This window comes from Ambystoma mexicanum, chromosome 10, assembly GCF_040938575.1.
Source record: "Ambystoma mexicanum isolate Mex_15411 chromosome 10, UKY_AmexF1_1, whole genome shotgun sequence".
Classification (NCBI taxonomy): Eukaryota; Metazoa; Chordata; class Amphibia; order Caudata; family Ambystomatidae; genus Ambystoma; species Ambystoma mexicanum.
The window spans coordinates 776,024,641-776,049,763 of NC_090932.1; the positions used below are offsets into that span (position 1 = coordinate 776,024,641).

The 25,123-nt window shown below is 41.9% G+C and overlaps 1 protein-coding gene across 2 annotated transcripts in view; it reads left to right on the forward strand.

Moving 5' to 3' along the window:
• The window catches only part of KCNAB1 (potassium voltage-gated channel subfamily A regulatory beta subunit 1), a 1,977,401-nt gene that overhangs the window by 1,361,280 nt on the left and 590,998 nt on the right, over positions 1-25,123 (forward strand). For both annotated transcript variants that reach the window (XM_069618430.1, XM_069618431.1), the window contains exon 4: positions 13,676-13,755. In XM_069618430.1, the coding sequence (XP_069474531.1) occupies positions 13,676-13,755 (80 nt within the window). The remainder of the gene's footprint in view (positions 1-13,675; positions 13,756-25,123) is intronic.

A 25,123-nucleotide genomic window follows, 5' to 3' on the forward strand; every position in this document is an offset into this window, starting at 1 on the left:
TCCTTGTGACTACTGCAATATGGTATGCTGGTCCCTACCTAACCAATTCATGTTTTTTTTACCCAGTTCGTCTATAATTTGCAAATGAATGTGCACTATTTTGACTGGTTATTTTCTAAGGTGAGGACCCCTTTCACAATCCCCATTCAACTGGTTCAGTCTGGCTCACTAAGATTTCTCAAGTCAATTTGGGGAAAATATGTATGTCCCCCACCACTTTAAAAGTCACCAACCACCAGTGTTAAGAGCATGTTGCCTTGCAACCATTTAAGTGTGCATGTTCCCCAAAGCATGGGATGATTGGCCATTTTGATTGTCTGATTGGCTAATGCTTATCTCAACAGAATGTTGTTGAAGAGTGACCATAAGCAAGGCTTGCCGTTGGGGTCATAGTCATACTGCATAGGGGTGGTTATTCGCTGTGACCAAAATGTTTGACCTGAACAAGGGCTTATATCCAGTAACAAATCAAACTTTCTTGTTGAAAACAAAGGCGTTGATTTAATTGGCAGAATCTGTTCCTTCCACTGAATAAAACAATTAAATAGTTTCTGCCATTCAATAGCATGGATACGTCTGCTGAAACAGCTTTCTCTTTTTGGCAGGATTCCTTGTAACACATTTAATAAAGTTTGACATTAAGTATGTGCAGCAGGCGCACGCATCACAAACATTCCCCGCAGGAGCCATTTTAATTACAGAATTATAAGTCTCACCTCAGGTGAAAATCTAATGAAGTCACAGAAAGGATTCACTGGAAGCCTGAGTCCTGGATGTGCTTTTCTGTGAGACAGACACAACCCACGAGTGAACGGAGGATAGCACAGGGGAAACACCCTGGTCTTGGAAGCAAGACCACGTAGAGCACCAAAGGTTCAAATCCGGGATCCGTGCTTAGAAACCAAACTCAGGTGTGGTCTTAGGCACGTTATAAAGAACAATAAAATAAAATGTATTTTGTCAGGGATTACAGTACCATGTTTCAAATGACAAATGATTTGCCATTCCATTCAGAAATCATCAAAGTCAACCATATACATATACTTAAGGAATATGACCCAAGCAGGGGGTCATTACTGGGCTAGGTAATGACCCGGGTAGGTCGAAGCTCGAGTCTCATAACCAATACTCTAATACCCTTCCTTTGGTACCTAGAAATATGTTCAAAGTATATTCAGGAGAAGGTTCACCTGATTAATTCAAAACTGTCATGCATTCTATGACCAATCCTGTGCCAAATATGACAGGGTTACAAATACTGCATCTTTATGCCACCTGGCTTCCTTGCGCTGATGCATGATATCATCCCTCATGCCTGTGATGTCATCATGAGCTTTGAATATGATGTAATAACATTCCTCGGGCAATGTTGTCTTTGCTTCTTCTGTGGTTTGGCCATGAAATGTGGACTACATTCACATCCGAGCTCTACTGACATTTTGTGTGGTTACAAATGCAGCATGCCTGTGGTGGCAGACATCATTGCACTCAGGCATGACATCCTCACACACGTGTGTGATTCACACATGCGTGTACAATCTATTGTAGTTTGTTCAAGGGCATGAGAACCACGCCCAATACACAGACATTTAAAATGTTCCAATTCCCTAATAAACACAGCACTTATGCATAGACTAGTACTATGCAAGGATAAACCTGCTAAAAATGAACATTGCTTTGAAAAACAAAATGTCATTTAATCTAGAGTAGGAAATCTTCAAAATCATACATCATAAGTTATAATAAACATACATAGGAAAACAGTGCATGTTTACTAAAAAAAAAAAATAAGTCGCAATTATTCAAATACATCATAAGGCCAACTCTTCCACTAAGAGAATATTGATTTTTGGGTGGACTGTAATCTAACTATTAAGAACGTATTAGAAACTCTATGGTGTGACTTATCTGTGTACGTTACAGTTCACTAAGTCATTTACTGTGACATAACTGTTTAGTGACATGTAACAATGTTTGCTTGATGCACAGCATACTACTTTCATCTATCTCTAGTCATCCAGGGCAGCTCCTCTTGATGAATGACCATCTAATAGCTCCTTGATGCACCATTTATCCATATAGTGCTGTACTAGTGGTGCTGTCAAGATTTCATTGCACATGGAACTCTGGTGCTTGCAACATTTGAATCTTAACCTTTCTTTTAGTTTTCCAAAATGTAAATGTCTTGTACATTCACCAAATGGTGCAAACCACCATATTAGTAGTGTTGCAGTTTATAAAGTCCTTTGAAGCCCAAAACCTGGGAAGTCCGATGTCTATGTCAACTGTTTTCATCATTTATTTACACGCATCCAACTCTGATGATATCCTGCTATGGAGGAGAGTGCCCTCCACATAGGCATATCCACATATATGTGATTGGGTTGATGGGTTCTCCTATACTTACTTTAATGATCTTGTCATACATACAATAGATTTTATTTTTTAAGACTAAATGAAGTAGCCTGAAAAATACCAAATTGTCTTTGTCTGCGAAGTGATGGCACTTTTCAGAATGGCCACCTAATGGCTGTTAACAACAAATTATTTGAAAGCCACTGCATTCTTAATCTCCAGCACTTACATCAGAACACGTCCTTTAATTATTAATGGGCCAAATTTAATATAATATGCAACATTTTGTTTGTTGGTATTATCATTTTCAGCAAAAACAATTCCTACTTATTCAAGAATACTTTTATTGTGCCACAAATTAAACATTTACTTCCTTATCTGCATATACAAAACAGTACTTACTATGTAATATATTAACCTTTTCTTGTGCCTCAGGTCAGAATCCAATAAAAATGATTTTCTTAATAATGTATACAGCTTTCTGGATCTACTCGTCTATCTCGTCCCGACAGGTTTCGTATCTTTATCCTTTCTCTGGGACAAAGTTGTACCTTGAGAAAGGATACAGTTCTGAAATATATTGTATTAGTAGACATTGGGCCTCATTACGACCCAGGCGCTAATGGGTTAACAGCGCTGTAAAAGGCTGCGGCGCCGTTAACCTATTAGCGCCTAATTACGAGGTCCCCTTGCGGGACCCGACCTTAAAGGCTGGTTTTACCAGACGTTAAAGTAGGGTGCCGCAAAGGGACCTTGGTGCTAAGTACGGTACCGCAATTTGCGGCACCGTAGTTAGCGCCTTCCCCATTCCCATTGAGCCCTATGGGGCAAAAATGGGAATGGAGAAGGGCCCATGGTGAATGGGGAATTACCGCCCCGCCAACTTTGGAATGGGTAATTCCGCCATTCACCATGGAAGACCCCAGCATGGACCATGGGGCTAATAGCACCATGGTTTAGCGCCGGGGTCATAATGAGGCCCATTGTTTTGTATATGAAGAGGAAGAAGTACATGTTTTATTTATAGAACAAGCAAAAGTATACCCCAGGCCAGACCCCCACTAACTCACCCGTCCACCTCCTGACCCCACCACCCCATTACCCCCACATACATAACATTTACAGTTTATAAACTGCGACCAAAAAGACAAAGGAAATTTCACAAATACAGTGCAAACGAGGAAAAGGACCACGATAAGAACACGTTAGACGTCAGAGAACCTAATTATATACATACACTGTTGGCGTAAAATGTAAATAAGTAGGTAAATACCACACATCACATTTAGGGTGTCCATCACTTGGAGGGTGTTTATAAACATGTGTAAATAACACAATACATATTATTTATATATTTTTATAAAGAGAGATTTGTGTCATGTTAGGGGCAAGTAGTGTTCAGTGAATACATAGGCCGGTATCCCCGCTTTCATGTAAACAATACCAATGTACCTACTCACCTGGCATATATTGGCTTAAAATACCTACAACTGTACATTATATGAACATTTCAAGACAGACATGTTTACTCGAAAAATCCTTTTTACATATAGTGGCGACTGTTCTATTCTCACAATAGGTGTTCCCCTCCCTATTCCCAAACACAATGTTTTTTTCTTTTCCTATATTTTATTCTCTGCAATTCTATTTATCTGTTTAATCTTACAAATGTTCTCGCTCTCCATTTTCCACTTTTCTTATTGAATCTGCGAACTCTAGCATTGCTCTCCTCTTTTTCCCTTATTATGTTTTGAAAGGCTTATTTTATTCAGAATTCATTTCATGAGTTCCCCGTTAAAAGATTCTTTCATAACTGTGTTGTTGTGTATCATTGTAATTTCCTTTTGCTCCACTTCTCCTTTTCACTTTGCCTTTCCCTTTTCATAAATTCCCTTATCCCCTACCTGCTTCAATTCTGGGAAAACATACAAGTAACTGTACACCATCACCAATAAGACAGTCAGTAAGTAGGTACCAGCTGGTGAGACATTTGGTGGGAGGCCTTTGTCAGTCCTGGCAGGCAAACAATGGAATGTTCTTCCCATGTCATTAAAGCTTGAAAGTTACCTGTTGATCTTTAGGGCAGAACACAAGACCTACTTACTTATTCAGCCTGATGTAATCCATCCCATGGTATTTACCTTCTTGTGCAGTACTGCTTTAGCTTTTCCAAAGCACCAAAATGCATCTGGCAAATGAATGAGCTGGTTAAAAAAAACCTATACAAAACAGCATAATACAACTGATATGGCCAAATTGACACACTAATGACAGATTTAGTGAAGTTTCATGAACATCTTCAAGTAGAAAAAGAAAGCTGACAAATAGGTATTTTTTTGCACTGGGTTTTCATAGACTGGAAAATAAAGCAGAGAGATGAAAATCTCAAAATTGTCTCTTTTGATTGCTGAGACATTTGGCACACACTTACCATGGAGTACTCAATAGGCACTGTGACAAAGTCCCTCGGCTGTTTTTGGGAGACATACAGTCGAGTGACCAGACGGGCTGGGTTCCTCCCTGAGCCATCTGACGATGGGCCGCAGAGTGGTATGGTGAGGATCCCCTAGTTGCCCTCAAGTCCTTATCATTTGGCAGGGGACTGTTGCATGTGGCATCATGCCCTCTGTCTCAACCAGGCCCCCTTGATACGATCAGAATCTCCATCCCACCACAATCCATCCCACTACACACACCTCCAAGATAAAGCATCATATGAAAATGCTTCCCTTTAAGAAGTTGATTTTCTGCACCTGGGAAGCTACAACACCAGGGAAGTAGATATACTCTTGAAGAGTGTCCCCAGGGGTTCCATGTAAAGGCTAAAAAGGATCAGCGAGAAGATGGAGTCTTGGAGGAGACTGAGAGTCACTTAGAGTGCAACGTGTTCATCTGAACGGCCTGGTGTCAGCAGGAGAGTTAGGGGTAAACCAATTCAGGACAGTTCTAGAGAATTCCAACCTGTCCGCTGCGAGGGAGAAGAGGATGCAGTTGTTAATGGTCCAGGAGGATGAGGAGGCATGGTGGGATGATGATTTGGGGGGCATCATCCACTACCTGGAAGGTGGCTGTCTCAGTGCCACACGTGGGTCAGAATATCAACTGATACGAGGTGTAGTTGTTCGATTCTGGTGACCAGTTGTGTAGCAATTACTTTTTTCAAGATTGTTCTGAAAAAATGGGAGGTTTAGTAATGTGCAGGTAGTTGGCAAGAACATCTGGTCTAGGGTCGTTTTTTCGAAAAGAGGATGTATGAGACCATTCTCGACGGTGTTCGAGAATGAATCTTCAGTGAGAGAGGCATTAGTGATGCTGAGGAGTGTGTTGCACGCTGGCCCCATTGTTTACAGGACCTAGAGCCAAAAATGGCTATGTAACTTCACCTAATTTGGCACATAAGTAGCTTTCAAAATTTGGTAAACATTTATGGACGAGGGAAAATATTAAAGAGGAAAATATTTCGAATTGTCCTTTCTGAAGTGTCATGTAACCGTAACCATAACTATACTGGCAATGATACATTATAATAAAATTAATCATTCTGAGCAATGATGCCAAACCCCAATATTTTATACATTTTGTATGTTATTCTGCAACCAAAAATCAACATCCCTATAAATGTCCTTTGGTGGATAAAGTATTTAAATGCGTGTCACTTATTTATGTAATTGTCATGACCCACAGGACGCGCCCCTTTTGGTCTTCCTGGTCCTTATCGCAACGGGCCTTGCATTCCCTGACACTCCCAACATGGCCGTCCAGCGTGACACGCCTTCCGCGGTCTATACATTGGACGTAACGTGTTCTACTAATAGACCGCACCCCCGCGGCTCCACGCGTCTCAATGCTATTGCCAAGTAGCGATCAGACGTGTGCTCCGTAGTTCGCAGTATTGCTTTCCTGGTCCCTAGCTTTTCTACTTCCATTCCTTGCCCCTTTCCCTTTTCCTCTTGTTTCCTGGACTTGTGCACCATCAGCACGTCTTCTTCGTTTCCCAGATCCCCGGATTGCTGCATCTCGGAATCTTAAATGCACGCTGGAGTCGGAAGAGACTCGCTCAGCCTTATTGAAGTCCAGATCTGTCCGCAAGAAGACACCGCCCATGGAGTCCATCAAGGATCGTTCTCAGGTGAGAAGGGGGGAACTCCGTGACAGTTTGAGACGCCTACCGACCGCACTCGAAGTCGACATGGAAGCAGCCGTCCAGGACCTGATGCGAGGTATGCAAGAATTAACCACAGAGGTGCAGAATTTAAAGGCAGAAAATGCTGCTCTCAAGCAATTAGTACTATCCCGTGATTCAGCCACAAAAGAAAGTGTGTTACGGGGCGGCATTGGTGAAAAATACGATGGATCGGCAAAAACCCTTTGTGGATTCCTGGACTCATGTTTGGTTCACTTTACATTTAAGCCCTATTACTTTTCCACTCCCAGGGCTAAGGTGGGGTTCATAATCTCTCACCTTGCCGGAAATGCTTTAACCTGGGCTACACCCCTAGTTAACTCCGGCGACGCTCTCCTAGATGACTACGATGGTTTCATACGGGCCCTAAAGACCATGTTTGATCGCCCAGAGCAGGTCTTTAGTGCCCAGGAATGCCTCTTAGACTTTCAGCAGGGATCCCAGGATGTGCTCACGTATGTAACCCGTTTCAAGCAATTGGTCAAGGAAGCTGATTGGTCTCCGGAGGCAAGTTTTACCCTTTTCAGGAGAGGACTAAATGAGGAGATTAAAGTTGAGTTAGCCAGAGTGGCCCGCCCGAACTCATTCCAGGCTCTTATGGACCTTGCCATGCAAATAGATTTTCGCATCCAGGAAAGGAAGGCAGAGAAGAAAAAATCTAGAGGAAACCCTCCGAAGGTGTCCTTTGAGAGTACCTCCAAATCTGACACAAACCGTGGATCAGTCACCGAACCAGAACCCATGCAGATAGGAGCCTTCCATGGACCCATGTCCCCGCAAGAAAGGATGAGAAGGATTAATACGGGGTTGTGCATGTATTGTGCCTCCGACAAACACTGGGTTAGAGAATGCCCTCTGGCCCCTCCTCGGCGTTCGGGAAACACCAACTCCTGATCCTAGGTGGAACAGGGCTTCTGGAGAGAGATGTTCATTCCACATCAATTTCATCCTTGAACTCTCCTGGACAAAACAATCTAGTGATACTACAGGCCTTCCTATCAACCTCTGGGAATAAGACCTATCCTGTTTTGGCCTTGGTAGTCTGCGGGGCTATGGGAATATTCATTGATCAAGATTGGGTTTATAGTCACCACATCCCATACGAAACACGAAGCATCATGCAGCCGGTGGAAGCGATCGATGGAAGACCCCTCACTTCGGGGCCCATAAGCCTGCAGACCAAAGAGATCCAGCTTTCAATTAACCACCACCAAGAGCGGATTTGATTCGACATTATTAAGTCAGCTCATTACCCCATGGTACTGGGCATGCCCTGGTTACAGAAACACAATCCGTATATCAATTGGACAGCAGGATCACTATTCCTCGGCTCAGAGTTTTGTATGTCTCACTGTCTCCTGGATCCCTCCTTGACCCCTTCCAAAGAACCACCAATAGACCATCAGGCACCTCTCATGGTTTCCAATATCATGCATATTCCTAAGGAATATTAGGGATTTGTTGATGTGTTCTCAACTGCCATAGTCCAGGCCTTACCCCCTCACAGGCCTGAAGACTGCGCCATAGACACAGATCCCTCAGCAGTGATTCCTTTTGGCAGGATGTTCATCCTTTCCGAACCTGAGAAAAAGGCCCTCCGAGAATACTTGGATACCAACCTGGAGAATGGCACCATAAAACCTTCAAAATCTCCAGCCGGAGCTTCATTGTTCTTTGTTCTTAAGAAGGACACTAAGGAACTCAGACCCTGCCTCAATTATCGTGGATTAAATCAATGCACCCTCAAGGACCGGTACCCTTTACCCTTAATCTCGGATATCCTGGAAGCGGTCAGAGGCGCTGTGATTTTCACGAAACTGGACCTCGGGGGTGCCTATCATTTGATTCGTATCCGGGAAGGAGACAAATGGAAAACAGCATTCAGAACACTCTTTGGTCACTTCGAATATCTGGTCATGCCCTTTGTATTAGCTAATGCCCCAGCAGTCTTTCACCGTTTTATGGACAGGGTGTTCTCTGACATGATATTCCTCTTCGTCATCGTCTACCTGGACGACATTTTGATCTACTCCAACGACCTTCTAAAGCATGAAGAGCATGTAAAAGCAATACTACAACGACTCTGTGAACATAAACTCTTGGCCAAACCCTGGAAATGTCTGTTTCACGTTGCTTCTGTTCATTACCTAGGATGTATCCTTACTCCAGAGGGAATTGGCATGGACCCTTCAAAGGTAAAGGCTATATTATCCTGGCCTGCTTCCACGTCCGTGAAACAAGTTCAATCCTTCCTGGGGCTTTCCAATTTCTACCGGAAGTTTATACCCACCTTCTCTGAGATTGTTCAACCAATTGTTGCTCTCCTGAGGAAAGACACCCCCTTTGTCTGGTCTATTCTGCAAGATAAGGCATTCCAAATCTTGAAGACAAGATTTACTCAAGCTCTCATTCTGGCCCAACCCGACATTGATCGACCATTCCTTGTGGAAACGGATGCCTCTAACTACGCCATTGGAGCGGTGTTGAAGCAAGAATTTGAGGATAAACTAGAACACCCCATTGCTTACCTTTCACAAACCCTGACTCCCAGTGAGACACACTACTCCATCCTGGAAAAAGAACTTTTAGCCATCTGCCAAGCCTTCACTGAGTGGCGACATCTACTCCTGGGAGCTAGATATCCAGTCAAGGTCCGCACGGACAACCGAAATCTTCAAATTCTACAGTCATTAGAGTGTCGGAACAGTCGTCAGGCTCGTTGGGCCTTCTTCTTTGCCCAGTACCAGTTTCACATAACTCATGTTCCTGGATCACAAAACCTGATTGCTGGCGCCTTATCTCGACGGCCTGACTAGGAAAATACCGAAGATAAGCCCTATCCTAAGATGTTTCCCCACATGATTTTTGTAGCTCAAGCAGTCAACCTCCTGGAAGAAATCCAAGTACAAACCCAATCCTCTGAACTCTGGAAGAATATTTCAAGAAAGAATCAATGGAACCTGAGAGTCAAGGAAGGATATTTGTTCAAGGACAACGCTCTGCTCATTCCTACACAAAAATTACAACAAAGAATAATAAACCTCTGTCATGATACCCTTCACTCCGGACATCGTGGCATCACCAACACCCTCCACCTCATACAAAGACAATTTTGGTGGCCTAAAATGAAGACTGACGTACAACTATACGTCCAAGCCTGTGCAATCTGTAGTCAGAATAAACATGACAACAAGAGGCCGGCGGGTCTTCTGCTACAACCCGCATTGCCAACAAGGCCATGGGAAATTATCGCTACAGACTTCATTGTGGAATTACCGCTTTCCAGAGGGTACACCACCATCATGGTCACCATTGACTTGTTCACTCATATGGCTCATTTCTCACCCCTCAATAAGCTACCATCCTCATCTGAACTGGCTGGAATCTTCCAGGAGCACATATTCCGCCTTCATGGACTTCCTTCCAAGATAATTTCCGATCGAGGACCTCAATACAGCTCACAGTTCTGGAAACACCTCTGTCAAATATTAGGAATCCAACGCGCTCTTTCATCAGGTTATCACCCTCAAACCAACGGGACCACAGAACGTGCTAATCAGACTCTGGAACAATATCTTCGATGTTTTGCTACTAAGGTTCAGGATGACTGGTCGCTCCTGAAACCCGTGGCTGAATTCGCCTATAACAATTCCGATCATTCAGCAGTTAAGACCAATCCCTTTTATTGCAGCCCAGGATTCCATCCATCAGTTCTGCCCTCTGTTCTTCCACAACCCACACCGGTACCTACTGTCGACTCCTGGATTGAAACACTCATCAACATACATAAGGAGACCAAAGAGAACTTAGAGAAGGCCAGAACACAGACCAAGATATATGCGGATTCCAAAAGAAGACCCGGGCCTTCTTATTAAGTTGGAGATCAAGTCTGGTTGTCCTCGAAATTACTACCCCGACATCTACAGCCAAACAAATTGGCACCCCAGTATTATGGTCCGTTTTCCATCAAGGAAATTATAAACCCAGTCTCATACCGGCTCAAGCTACCAGAATCCTGGAAAAAGAATCTACCAGTTGTTCACCCCTCCTTATTAAAACCTTATATTCAATCCTCCCGGAAATCCTGCAGACCCACTCCTGTGGTGGTGGACAATCAACTGGAATATGAAGTGTCCCGGATATGCGACTCGAGGTATAAACGGGGTCAGCTTCAATACCTGGTTGAATGGAAAGGATATCCCCCCAGTGAAAGAACTTGGGAACCACTTTCGAATCTGAATCTGACGTGTGCTCCGTAGTTCGCAGTATTGCTTTCCGGTTCCTAGCTTTTCTACTTCCATTCCTTGCCCCTTTACCTTTTCCTCTTGCTTCCTACTTGTGCGCCATCAGCACGTCTTCTTCGTTTCCCGGATCCCCAGATTGCTGCATCCCGGAACCTTAAACGCACGCTGGAGTCGGAAGAGACTCGCTCTGCCTTATTCAAGTCCAGGCCTGTCCGCAAGAAGACACCGCCCACGGAGTCCAGCAAGGATCAGTCTCAGGTGAGAAGGGGGGAACTCCGTTACAGTAATAGCTACTTGGTTGGGGCTTTTTGTTGACAATAATATGGTTGATACTCTTTTTTTGTAACTGGGAGATTGACATTTCTCGTTTGTTCCATATTTCTAGAAAACTGTGTGGGGGAGGGGTATTTGTTTATGTATCACAAAGTTTTTAAATATTGACTTCATGTCAAAAGAAGTCGTACAGAATGTTTGCCATTTCTCATACAGGATGCTAATGACAGCTGAAGATCATTCATATTTGCCTTGTCATTGGGGCTAGGAAATTCATTGTTTACTTTTGAGGAATTTTTCCTAAATATATGGTTCAAATGAAGTTGACAATACATTTTCAAAAATGAGTTCCATCCTGAACCTGTATACACTGGAAGAAACAACTATGAGCCTCATAAGAAGTTGGGTGCGATATCCAGCTGGTAAATCTGCCAGACATCCGCCCAATGGAATTACCATTACAGCCACCAGATCACAAGTGGCGGTGGTGGTGTAAGTCCCGATTTTCTTTTTTAGTCCATAGGGCTGAATGGGGCATTTTCGGTGCAATTACTGCCTGTTGTAATTGTGCGGTGGTAATTGTGCCAAAAATGGGCAGGAAGCTGGAGGCGAATCCTCTGATGTTCCCCCAAACCCTTGATTGGGCAGTGCGCTAATTTGGCGGTAACGCTATTACCACCACATTTTAATGCACCGCCCAACTTCTGATGAGGCCCTATGTCTTCTGGCTGAGTATATCCCACAGATAAGAAGTTAGTGCTGTGACAATGACTAAACCTCTTTTCATCCAGCCTCAGTAGTAGATAATGGTTTCTCTGTAATGTTGTTTGTCTGAACAGATCCCATGCATAATCCTTGTGTGGCCCATGCATATATTTATCTTAATACGTGTTCCGCTGAACAGGGCAGTGGATGGTACTACCACAATTAGCATGTCACATAAACTATCACTATCAATAAAATCACATGTGATTGTAAAATAAAAATTTTGAATGCCAGGGGCTAGAATTAGAGAAGCATGACGACGTCCACATAATCTGGGAATGCATACCACAGAAAGGAAACATGCTGTATGTGGAACTCATAGCAGTGAGCAATTCCAGTTTCAATCCAGGCATCAAAACGAAAGCTGCCCAGTCCATTAATATAGTGGCCCGTTAGTTAACCTTTTCAGACTGAGTAAAAGCAACATTGCAAATCTTCAGTTAATCTTCAAGCAACTAGTTATGCAAACCTAGTAAAAGGAGCTTTCTGACATGACGCACAATGCCCAAATATCCTAGATCAGTGGTCTGCAACCTGCAGCTCTCCAGATGTTTTCGACTATGCTTTTCATGATCTTCCATCTTCCATTGTTGACTATACTGGCCAGGGATGACGTAGTTGCCATCCAAAACATCTGGAGTTCCAATGGTTGCAGAAACCTGGTCTACATTATTAGCATTAACAGTAATACCATGCCTTGTTATCATTGAGAGCCTAGCATGTATTTGGACTTCATGGAGCTGATTTCATGATACCTTTCTCAAAACGCCAGCGGCAGCAGTCCCTTTGACCCTCTTTTTTTTACCAGCCGGTGTTCCGCTGCGTCCTTCTTACATCTACCTCACTTGTATCCCTCACCCCACCTTGTGTAGGTGGATCAAGGGAATAAGGCAAAGGGACCCAACTCATATGGACCCAGATATCTAGTGATGCTAAGAGGCAGGCTGCACGGAGCAGAAGGGATCGGCCAATTGTTTTCACTTTGCATTGCAGCCCATGTCCCTGGTAAACTGTGAAGGGTTAACTGTGCTCCACAGTGATTGTAAGCTAAGGAGGCCTTCCCCCATGAGTTCTAAACACATCCATAGGACTAATGCCTGAATTATGAATCGGCAGTACTGCAGCGATTGTAGAGCACTTCTGTATATTGTGAAAAGCTATTCTGCCTGTGCAACACCAGACTCTTTGCACTGTGCCAGCAAAATAGTTTAGTATCCCTGGCCAAATTATCGTTTTAATTAGTGTGTCCTTGATTATTTGCATTGAATTGCTGAATGAGTGTGCGGCTGTTTAATGTGGAGGCAGCTTGCCTTCCCAGTGAAAATGAATAATAAATATTCTGCAATAGTTAACGTGGTAGTGTCATGGAGATGGTATGACGTCCTTTCATCATTTTCGCTGGGTTATTTGCTGCAAATTTCTTTGCCAGAAAAACTCAGCAATTTTGTTTTTGGGGGGGTTTAAAAATATATACATTGGGTGTGGGTGTTTGGGAATATATACAAAATTAAAGGGGATGGGGGTTTGGTATAAAAAAAAAAAATGTGATGAATTTTCTGGTAAAAAAATCAGCTGTAAAAAAACCTGCGAAAAAACATCCCGCAATGAAATGACATGGAACCCATGGAGATATGAATGCTAACCCAGAGGAGGGTTATGGGTCACGAGCCGCAAGGCCACTGTTGACTTGTGCATACATTGATGAACCCAGAATTTGTCAGAGGGCAAACAAGTTATTGATAGATGTGTTTTCACAATAACTTGTTTTAAATGGTTTCTCTCTGGTTTCTGTCAATATCACCTTCAGTGAATGCAGCCCAGCCGACACCACTGACCTGCATATCATTTTTTGTAGGTTGCTGAAAAATTAATGACGATTGCCTATGAAAGCGGAGTGAATCTCTTTGATACTGCTGAGGTCTACGCTGCTGGGAAGTAAGTACGCTCAACTCTTGGCTTGTCAATTGTCATATTTGGTTCTTTCAGGGTACACGCAGAATAATGGCTCTGCAGTCTTCCCAGTTGGTCTCATGATCCTTTCCCTCTCACAGCTTGAAAGGGGTCAACCGAAAACAGCTTGTCCCCCTGCCCCCATCAACCAAGAGTATTGTCTCTGGTGAGCCTCACTGAAGTAAAGCTATTGAGGGAAATGGATGAGAACTGGAACTGGATGAGAAGAGGTGTTTTAGGATAGTAAGGGGCTGACTTTGCAGTCCCAACAAACACGTTGAACCGGGCCTAATTCACAGAGCAGCACAAAGTGTACTGTTGCGGAGCAAAGTCATGTTGCACTGCAAAAGCACTCTTTGCACTGTGCTAAATGGGCCTAATTCGCACAAAAAGTCCACCCTACTTATATCTCTTGTTTTTAACTGTTTCCCCAATACTTTTAAAGGAGTCCAAAGAGGATCAAAGTCTTCAATTGTGCAGATGTGGTAACCCTAGTTACAGATGGCTTTCAGAAGTTTACACAAGTTGTTTCCATGGTAGATCGAGGGAAGGTGGTCCAAAAGACAGTCGTTCTTTTTTGCATGATAAGGGATCCATTAGTGGGCCAACATCAAGGTACGTATTCCTGTTTTTTTAAAAAAATGTTATAGATTTCCACCTTCTCAAACCAATGATCACAAGAAAAGCTTCTATGTGAGTCCAACGCAGAGAGATTACTAGTATATTCATAAGCCTTTTAGGGTGCAGGTCCAAAGTGGGCTGTAGTTTACAGCTGTGGGGCAATGCCTTCTTGAATTGTAAGCTGCCACTGCTACTGGTTCTAAGTTGTGGAGAGCTGAAACCTCAGAGTAGGTAGCACTACAGATGAGAATGATGAAAAGTGATGAAATGTGTTAGACATATTTATACTGCACTATGCATCTGAGGTGTTTGAGCTAAAATTATGGGAATAATCAAAAATGGGTAGTGATAGTCAGGGCAGACATGGTTTAGGGGTGAATCCTGGTTCCTAGAGTCAACACAAAATACAGTGTCCTGAACGCTGGGGCCAGTCATTAATGTACAAATGAGGATTTTCAGACCATGAATTTGTATGGAGCCAAAGTACAGCCTGTTTGTTTTTGACAAAAGGTCCTATCAGAAGGTATGATATTGTGGAGCTTCAATTTCAGTAGCGCGAACAGTGAAGATTATACACCAAGCAGGAGAGACCAACACGGAAATAACGAACACGAATTTGAAAAATTGCTGTATGATAGATATCATATGGTAATGTGGAGAGATAATTTAACTTGAAATATCTCTCAGCTTATTGGTAGTTATTTCAAGTGGCAAATACACAGCCAGAGCATATGCACCTTCGATTTGTACAAAACGTCACCCTAAAAATGTCCACATTTCTGAAAATATACTTATATCGTCAATAAGAAACCCAAGAAACCCACAATTTCCTAGTATATCGACTGTACCATGTACACAAAATACCTGCACGATTTAGTAAATCAATGGGCAGAAATCATTACTGATTTAAGGATGCACAATCAGTAGTATGTATACCAATACAATACCGTAAATGCTTTGCATATATAATAAAAATATTTCAGAACCATTCTGAGATTTGACAAAATAAAATCTCACCAACACGTTAATGTATATTGTTTGGTATAAACGAGACTGGGAGTGGCTTAACATCTTTCCTCTGAATGGCAGAACTAATGCTGGTGCCACATCCTCCAGCATCTACCCTGAAACAAATGCAGTCAGTTCACTCTTCCTTGCAGACCAATGCCCTGGAAAATGTTGCGTGAGATCGAAAAGCATACAGCAGATAGCTTAATCTAAAAAAGAAAGACATCAAAGCTGCAAATCATTCAACTCTGAGACAGGGCTGGAATTTCCTACACCTCTACTTAAACAGACTGCCAGAGACATAAGGGAGTAAACAATACATGTCAGCTACTGTATTATCTCATTAGTCAATCAATGGGGGTCATTTTGACCCAGGCGTTAAGGGGTTAACGGCGATGTAAAAGGTTGCGGCGCCGTTAACCCCTTAACGCCTTACTACGAGGTCCCTTTGCGGCTCCCGACCTTAACAGCTGGTCTGGACCAGCTGTTAAGATAGGGACCCGCAAAGGGACCTTGAAGGTAATTACGGTACCGCAATCTGCGGTACTGTAATTACCACCTTCCCTTTTCCCATTGAGCCATATGGGGCAAAAATGGGAAGGGGGAAGGGCCATTGGTAAATGGGAAATTACCGCCCCGCCAACCTTGGAATGGGGTGGTAATTCCCCATTTCACCATGGCGGAATCAGTAAATTACCGGTGATAACCATGGCGCTAATAGCGCCATTGGTTAACGCCAGGGTTGTAATGAGGGCCAATGTTTAATTACTCCACCGTAGGTCCATTAATTAAGTAAATCGAAAAGAATAGTATTGGCAACTTCGATCGACAGTAAGAGAGATAGAATACTGTTGACATTTTAACCAGGCAGCAGGAGCAAGAATTAGAGGTACTTCATGATCTCCCATAAGGTTTTCCTCAAGATGCTAAACAGTCATGGGTGATATATATGCACTATGGGAGAATGGATATATAACAAGTTAAGAAACAAAGGAAAGACAGATTCAATAACAGCGACCTTTGCATCTGGTAACTTCACAGCAAGCCAATGCCATAGATATTTATAATTTAATTGGAACCAGGCAACCAAAAACAACTATAGAACTGTGACTAATCAAAGGTACTCTGAGAGAAAAATATACTCATAATCAACAATTATACAGTAACATTAGAATGATCGAGCGAGATATAGAAGAAGACATGTGACCAAGTAAGGCAACATGAAAACTGTATTGCCTGATTTCAGAAAATAAGCTATATATGAGGTACCTGGCACTCTGTCCTAAACCCCACGGTCCATAACAGTAATAAACATAGATTGTCAAACTCTGGAAAATAAGCGCAATGTTACTTTCAAATACTACCAACTCTTATTTGTGACAAAATTCATTTGATATAATTTTCACAACAAAACGCTTTAAATCAAATTCCATGCTGCACACAAAACCATAAAATGAACAATTAATTTTTATTACAAGATTTTAGTTAAAGAAAATGCGAACATGCATAGAAACCTATATAGTGCAGTTCTTTATTTATAAAATGTGAATCTTAAAATGATGATGCATAACGTGAAACTGGAATGCAATTAGTTAAAAAAAGCCAATATTTTAGCATATTTCAAATCAGAGAAATCTGACAATTTCTTATTTCAAGAAACTCATCCCTGCAATAAAGAAAAACATGCATTGAATGTGCCATGATAGAACATTTCAAATTAAGTTGTAACTCCTCACAAATAAGAGGATCAGCTTTACTAATAAGTAAGAATTCTGAGAGTAAGGTGGTTACAATTTTGAAGAACACAACTGAGAAATGCGTAATAGCAGAGTAGAAGTTATCACATAGTGACAAATGGTTATTTCAGTTGCCAACAGTGGAGACATGCTTATATTCAAACACAATCTATTTAGTGGGTGATTTTGGCACGATACTTAGATGAAAATTGGATTGTATACCCAGGGACGCCATTTCACTAAAATGCCAGGGGTAGCGGATGTGACTTCACATAATCCTTGAACTCACATGACATCACAGGAAGTAATACCATTTACCCTGCCCCCCAGTGACATCACAGGAAGTGATGGCACACAACCTTTCAACCCTTGACAAAACAGGAAGTGGCATCACATGGCATTGTTCCTCAGTACACTAAAAACATATGGTTACAATATAACTGTAATATGATATTCATTTCGTACAAGAATGGATCACCATTTGTTGCATTAAAATCAGTATGTATAGGCCCATATTAACAAATTAGTGTGAATGTAAGCAGACGTCCAAAGCCAAATTATACCATGCAATGGAAAGGAAATACATGTGGCTGTTGCATGAAATGAAATAAGGTGTGTCATAAATTCAACCCTAAGAAACGGAACCAGACCAAGCAAATCTACAGTCATCGCCCGTTGGGATATGCAAATAAACAGACATAAACAAATACATTGGAGCATGTTATATTTATTTAGAAGTGTTGGAAGGTTTCAGAAGCATTTTCATTTATTAGACAGTTCTCACATATTGAGTGTGGCAAGGAACGCAGAGAGAGAGCAGCCCTCATTCGTTTCCTGCCCTTTGGTTCCAGGCCACATGGAGACTAAGCCAATATAATAAGCCAAGGCCTGCCACAAGCGGGCGGGAGCGGTCAGGGGCGGTGCTCCCATACTTTCTATTTTTAAGTTTCACTCTTCCTATACTTTTATTTTAAAAAGAAACTGTTGTGGAATGGTTTAGTTTTAAAATAAAAAAGTAGGAAGAAGTTGAAGCTTGCCCATCAGTGCATTGCACTGCACGTTCCCATAAATAGCAGGTGTGTTTGTTTGGGGGTTTGGATTGTGTGTGGGAGGGGTCACAGGGATGTGGTTTGTGGGGTGCGGGGCAGACCGGCAGGGAACATAGTTTTACTACTTCTTTTCGGACACTTCGACCACTGCCCACATTCCTCACTAGCAGTTGTTTGTAGTTCATGGTGGCTGCATGAATATGTGTTTTGTTCCCATATAAGAACATACTCATGTCTGCTTTAATGCCAGTAATGATACTATAAGAACACATGTCCTAGCGGGCTCCAATGTAAGTCTAGACTCGCAAGAACACTTATGGTTGCTTTATCATAGTTACCCAGTAAAAAATGTCATGTATATCTGCTGATCACAGATTGCAATCAATCCCAATTAGATATCCAAGTGGGTGTATGCACAAACAGCATTGATATATGGGGCTCATTGATTTCAGTCCCAGTTAACACTAGATATTTCTGTGTAGTCTATAAATTATGGATTCGAATTCCAATCTTTTTGTTCTTTTGAGGTTGATTCAAACAGTGTAACTAAGCTTCTTATCAACTTGTATTAAACATTCAGCAATTTCAAAACATTAAGAGAATTAGCAAGGAGTGACCAGATAGGCAAAAGTTAAACCTTTCATTAAGTTTTGAGTGCCAAGAGTCAGAGGCAAGGGTGACTATGATTGGCGCGTTGTAGGTGATCTCACTCACTGATAACATTACGAGATGGTGAGACTCACTCATCTACTATACTAACCAGAAATATTAAAAACTGCTGCATGACCATTACAATGAAATTAAACACAATTTTGTAAAGTTTAACAAGAATAACGTTCTGATTTATGGTTTTAGGCTATGGACATGTGATAAGATTCCAAAATGTATACAGGCCAGGGCAATACCCAGGCAGTATTAATTTATCCACACTCCTCCACTTATTTCATTACCACGACGATGTGCCAACAAATCACAGCCTTCAAAAATTAGGCGATGAGGGAATGTTTGTAAAAATACACACTGAATGAAGACTGGTTGGCTTTTCGCTGGTCTATCTTAGAGCAGCAAGCTCCAGTCGGAACACAATATTTTATGGAGGGCTGTTATTGAAAAATAATCTAGCAGAATTCTTATGTGGTGCTCATTTTGCAAATGGTTAAATAGGGAGCACGAGGACACAGGCTTCACTAAAAAGGCCGGGTGCTGCAATTTAGTGCCTCCAGTGACAGTTTGGCGGCACGTAAAGCGCTAAGCACACAAACGACTTACGAGAACAAATTGCACTTCCCACATCTGTACAGAAACTCAACAGAACACGATGCATACATCTTGCAGTGCACACCACCTTTGTAGGGCAGCTGTAGTCTGTTCCATACAGTACAAGAAACGGGCAGTATAAGTTCTATAGTTTAAATCTTGTAATGAAGAATCAGGATTTGTCTACAAAAATCTAGTTCAAGAATCATGGTTTGTCTACAAAAATCTAGAGCAAGCTCTAGATTTTTGTAGACAAACCATGATTCTTCATTACAAGAGTTAAACTATAGAACTTATACTGGCCTTTTCTGGAACTGTCTTGCATAGGAGATCTGTCGCACAACACTTGCCGCTCTGTTGAGCCTCGAGATTTGTAGATTACTAACGGAGAAAAGGAGCACCGCAAATTGAAGGAAAGGTACATATATGCCAAGTGTGGGCATTCTATAAATATGTGTGGAGAACTGAGATCAGTATATATCTATAATAGCAGGTGATGACTAGCAGTATCATCACAATATGCATTTATAAAATTGAGGCTGTAGAGTTATGTGAGATTTTTACCTCATTTAGACGTAGATCCTTTATCGATACGGACGCATCCGTGTTTTGTGAGGGGTGGATCCACATCCCACAATATATCCCCATTACATTAAGTATTGATACACGTGGATTGATCCTTTATGATGAACCAACACTGAATGTACTCGGCAGACTATCTTTTGAGTTGTATGACACATATCAAGGTTAACAAACTTCCTTATGGTATTTCTTTTGTATCATTTGTTCGCAGTCCAATTAGGCTCCAGAAGAAGAGAGAACGTCTCGAAACGCGTCAGCCATTGATATTGGACATCTGCATTTCTTAATTGAACAGAAGTGTGTATTCCTTAAATTGTTCTCCTTTTTTATAAAAATGGACCCTAAGATCATTGTATATGGAAACGTTGAGTATAACTGTTTCTTATCCATGACTTTAAACTTTGAAAAATCTTTCTAACTGTCTTTTGACGATATTTCATATTCTGCCGGGGACGGGAGGGTTCCAATCTAGGACCCTCTTTTCATGTTCGTTCCTGTGCAGATGGCCCCATGCACTGTCCTACTTAGGGCTGCATCCTCCCTGCACATCTCTGTCGAGGTGGGGCTTCCACACCTTTATTGATCTGCTCTCAGAGTGGAATGGGAGATCCCAGGCCCAGACACTACCCCTGCTCTTACCCATGATCTGCACTCTCCCCCAGAGACCCTTCCCTGTATTATGTGTCTGTATGAGCCTACCGCAGCCCTGGTATTCACTAGGAAGGGGAGGTTTGTTGGTTCTCGCAGGGTGCACTTCAAGTGTTCAGCTGCCTGTGGGGATCACCTATACCTCGATGTGTCCCTGTTTCAATTAATGGACGGATGAAGTATTGCTGATAAACAGCACGAGCGGCCTGCGGATTGCAAAGCACTGTGCACTGCCCACGTTCCCACGTCACACAAAAATCCACAGTGAAAGCAGACACCGGGGGCAATGAAATCTGGGCCTTGTATGCGTGTGCACCCCCACCCCACCAGGGACGTTGTAAGAGCTCTGGTTGCATAGCAACCATGACCTCGAGTCTTCAGACAGTGCAGACACAGTGGCGCCCGCCGCTCGCCCGGTTTGCACTTTTTAAAAATAGTTTGCTGTTTTTAACAGGGATCTGTCTCCTTTTGAAAACAACAAACTATTAGAGAAAACACAAACTAACGCAAGCTCCAGTTCTGGGGTCGCAGGGAGACGGAAGCGGTCGCAACTGTGACCCACAGGGGTCGCACTTGTGAACTCTGGCAACCCCAAAATTACGTCCTTGTGTATACCAAACGTTAAAGGCAAATGCATAAATAAACTTAAAATGAGACAAGCCCCAAACAACATTTTTGAGACAATGGGGTTTATGGATGCCTGGCAGATTAAACATCACCTAGATTAGAGATTTAGATTTTATTCAAATAGACGTAGATCACATTCACAAATGTACTGAAAGATGTAATCAAGATATTAGTCAGTTCAATCACAAGTATCTATAGAAATGTATAAAGAAATAGGTGATTTGCTGGCTAGTAGATGGATAGTAGAGGAATGCTTCAAGACCCCAATTTGATATACTTTCTCAAAGTGAAAATGGAGGATTTTTGTAAAAATAAATAAAAACTATGGTTATCTATTGTTAGTGTGGCACAACAACAATACAGTTATCACAAATGAGATAACATGTCAATCCTATCAATCAAATAGAGACATTCTAAATATAATTCTAAAATAGAGAGAAAAAAAGCCCAGAATATTACACATGTATTGGCAGTTACATCATGTCCCATGGAATGTACAACTATACTCTTAGTAACTAAACAAACGTTGTTATAAATCACTCAAGACATCCCTGTATGTTTATAGAGAGGTCATAGAGTAAATGGGATGGAAGAGGTGATAGGATTCTGGAATTGCACTCCAGACTCACCACTGACATAGCTGACTTTAGAATAAAGTTGTTTAGTTCTTATGAAAGACAATATGCACTCCCCCGCCCTAGAGGAAAACGTATCTACTACAAATGAGATAGTAATAATGATGGCAGGACAAATTAGAAACCTTCAGCTTCAAAATGAGAGGCTCATCCATTTTAGTTTCCAAACAAGAAAACCAGTCCTGGAGTAACACCATTTGTATTACTGTCTTTCCTGAAATTATTGAACAATGCAACTTTACGGAAGTTATCCATAAACGCCTGACCAGACTATTCTATGTAGATGCCAGACAGACTCTGGAAATTGAGAGAGCTCACAGATCGTTAGCCTCCAAAGCGCAGATGTGACAAAGACTTTGCCAAATTATAATAACATTCCTGAGCTTCCCAGTGAAATTCAGAAAAACACATATCAAAGATAACATACAATACCCTTGAATACCTCGAGAGACAAAGAGAATGCATCGAATTTTTTCATCAGTTTACATAAAAATATACCAATCAATGCAACACGGTTATAACTTTACAGTCCTCAGTTTCCAGACATTTGTCATATAATGAATGACACTAATTACAAACAAATTATGCTCAGTGGATTTACATGATCGTATTGCCTGAGATGACATTAAGATAGTATGTGAAATAAATAGGTGGTCAATACATAGATTTCCGTATCGAGAATCACTAGGACAAATGAGAAGAACATGCTTAATAACCTTTTCTTTGACATTATGGACATTATGCTGTTGGAAACAGTGACTTATCCGATTTGCAAAGTGAAATCATTGATGGGGAGAAGGTCCCATTATCATAATTAAGCACACGTTTTTATCATCAGAAGAATGTGCTTTGGCTAAGTACTTTTCAAGACCTAGTTGACTTTTTGAAAGCAAGTAGTCCATCAGTAATGTATGGAACATACTTGGGGTCAATATCACTTTATACATCCAGTAATAATAAGCTTTTTAATGACATTTTATTGCAGATATGTCAATTGAAATTGGGTCATCCCAAAAGTATCCTTAATAATCAAGGTGGATTTCAAATGTGTGAACCACTAGGTTGCTCAGAGCGTTGGGCCTTCTAAGCACCAAACAAGTGCTGTTCTATAATGGGTTAGATCTTGAGAGGGCCACAAACAAGCCCTATATAATAACAACTACATTTTTGCCAAATATTGGATATTTGTTAGACCCATTTCCAATTTCCTAAGGATAATTTGTGTAATTAGTGTCATTCCATAGAGGTTTTACCCATCCTATTTTCTGCTGTAGTTAAGGGTGAAACATCACCATGACCACACATTCCTTCACCATATACTCGAGCCGAAACTGCTTTAGCCCTGCAAACTTCAAGGACACTTGCAATAGATGTGCTCCTTAAAGCATTTAGAAAGAGCGCTTGACACACCCTCTTGCCTAAATAAAGTTAAACAATATAACTCTTCTGTTCCTGAGTTGACCATTTGTAATTAATGTCAATTCTAACACACAGATACTTATAAGATGGTCAGATAGCTCTTCTGGTTGAGTGCTCACTGCTACGATCTGTGTGTGATCTGCAGCTCGCATGTTTGAATCCCAGCAAGGCCGACTCAGCCTTCCATCCTTCCAATGTCAAATTCAATTGGGATGATTATTATATGTAAATAGGTTCTATGTGCAGTGCTTTGGCGAAAGCCCTATATAAATGCCAAATCATTATTATATGGTTGAGTCTGTCCCAAACACTTGCTATGGAGTTCAATCTTGATTTTGACTTCCTGGCCCAGTTTGCATGCCATACATTTGGTTATTGGGCCTCATTAGGACCCAGGCGGTAAGGGGTTTACGGCGGCGTAAACAGCGCCGACCCTTACCACCTGATTCCGAGGTCCCTTAGTGCCATGGAGGATTTAACACCTGCTTTTAGCAGGTGTTAAAATCCATGGCGCTAAAGGACCTTATTGTTAATTACGCCACCATAATTTACGGTGGCGTAATTAACGCCTTCCCCGCTCCCATTATGCCCTATGGGGCAAAAATGGGAATGGGGAAGGGTAAATGGGGATTGGGGACTTACCGCCCCGCCAACCTCGGAATGGGGCGGTAAGTCCGCCAACCACCATGGCGTAAACGTAGTTTACGCCATGGTGGTAAAGGTACGACCCAGGCGGTAACTTACCGCCTGGGTCGTAATGAGGCCCATTGTGTGTTATCAAAGTCAATTTTTGGCACTCTTGATTCAAACGCTTGATTAAAAGGATAAAACTTCTTTAGCAGGCCCGACAGCTGTTTTGGGAGATCAGGATGGTGTTGCCACCAAGTAAATAGATCCTCTGCTTTTGTTTTCTGATGTAATTAATGTTTTATGATATTTTGTTCTGAACCAGTAAATGTTCAAATTGTTTGAAAAACGAAAATACTAAAACTGTTCAAAACGACATGTGTAAGGCTTAATTCAAGTAAATACATGCCAGAGGGCATAAGGTTGCCGGAAAATAATCATTGCAAAATGATCAGCATAAAAACCGCTAAATAAGTTAAAAAAAATAATTAATAACATCAATTGGTCAAAAATAGAGAGTTACTAAAACTTTTATTTTTCATTGATTGAAGTATAAGGGCCTCATTACACGGACGGCGGTAAGGGTTAACGGCCACCGTTAATGGCAACGGTGACCGTTAACCCTTACCGCCGTACTACGAGGTCCCTTTGCGGGTTGGGGAATTTAATGCCTGCTTTTTGCAGGCGTTAAAACCCAACCCGCAAAGGGACCTTGGTGCTAATTACGGCACCGCAAATTTGCGGTACCGTAATTAGCACCTTCCCCATTCCCATTATGCCCTATGGGGCAAAAATGGGAATGGGGAAGGGCAATGGTGGAAAGGGGAATTACCGCCCCACCAACCTTGGAATAGGGCGGTAATTCCCTTTTCCACCAAGGTGGTGCCGGTATTTTACCGGCATGGACCAAGGTGCTAATAACACCTTGGTCCACCGCCTACCGTGTATTTGAAATCACTACTTACAAATGATACAAAGTGTTGGGCACATTTCTGTGAAGGTTTTTCGATTGAACCTATTGCTCCCAACATATTGGGTTCTCCCTTATGTAAAGGTCTCTGTATTACAACCTGGGCCTGCAGATTGATGATGAAATGTTAAATTGCTAATGTTGCATCTGCCAGAGTGGGATTAAAATTGGGGA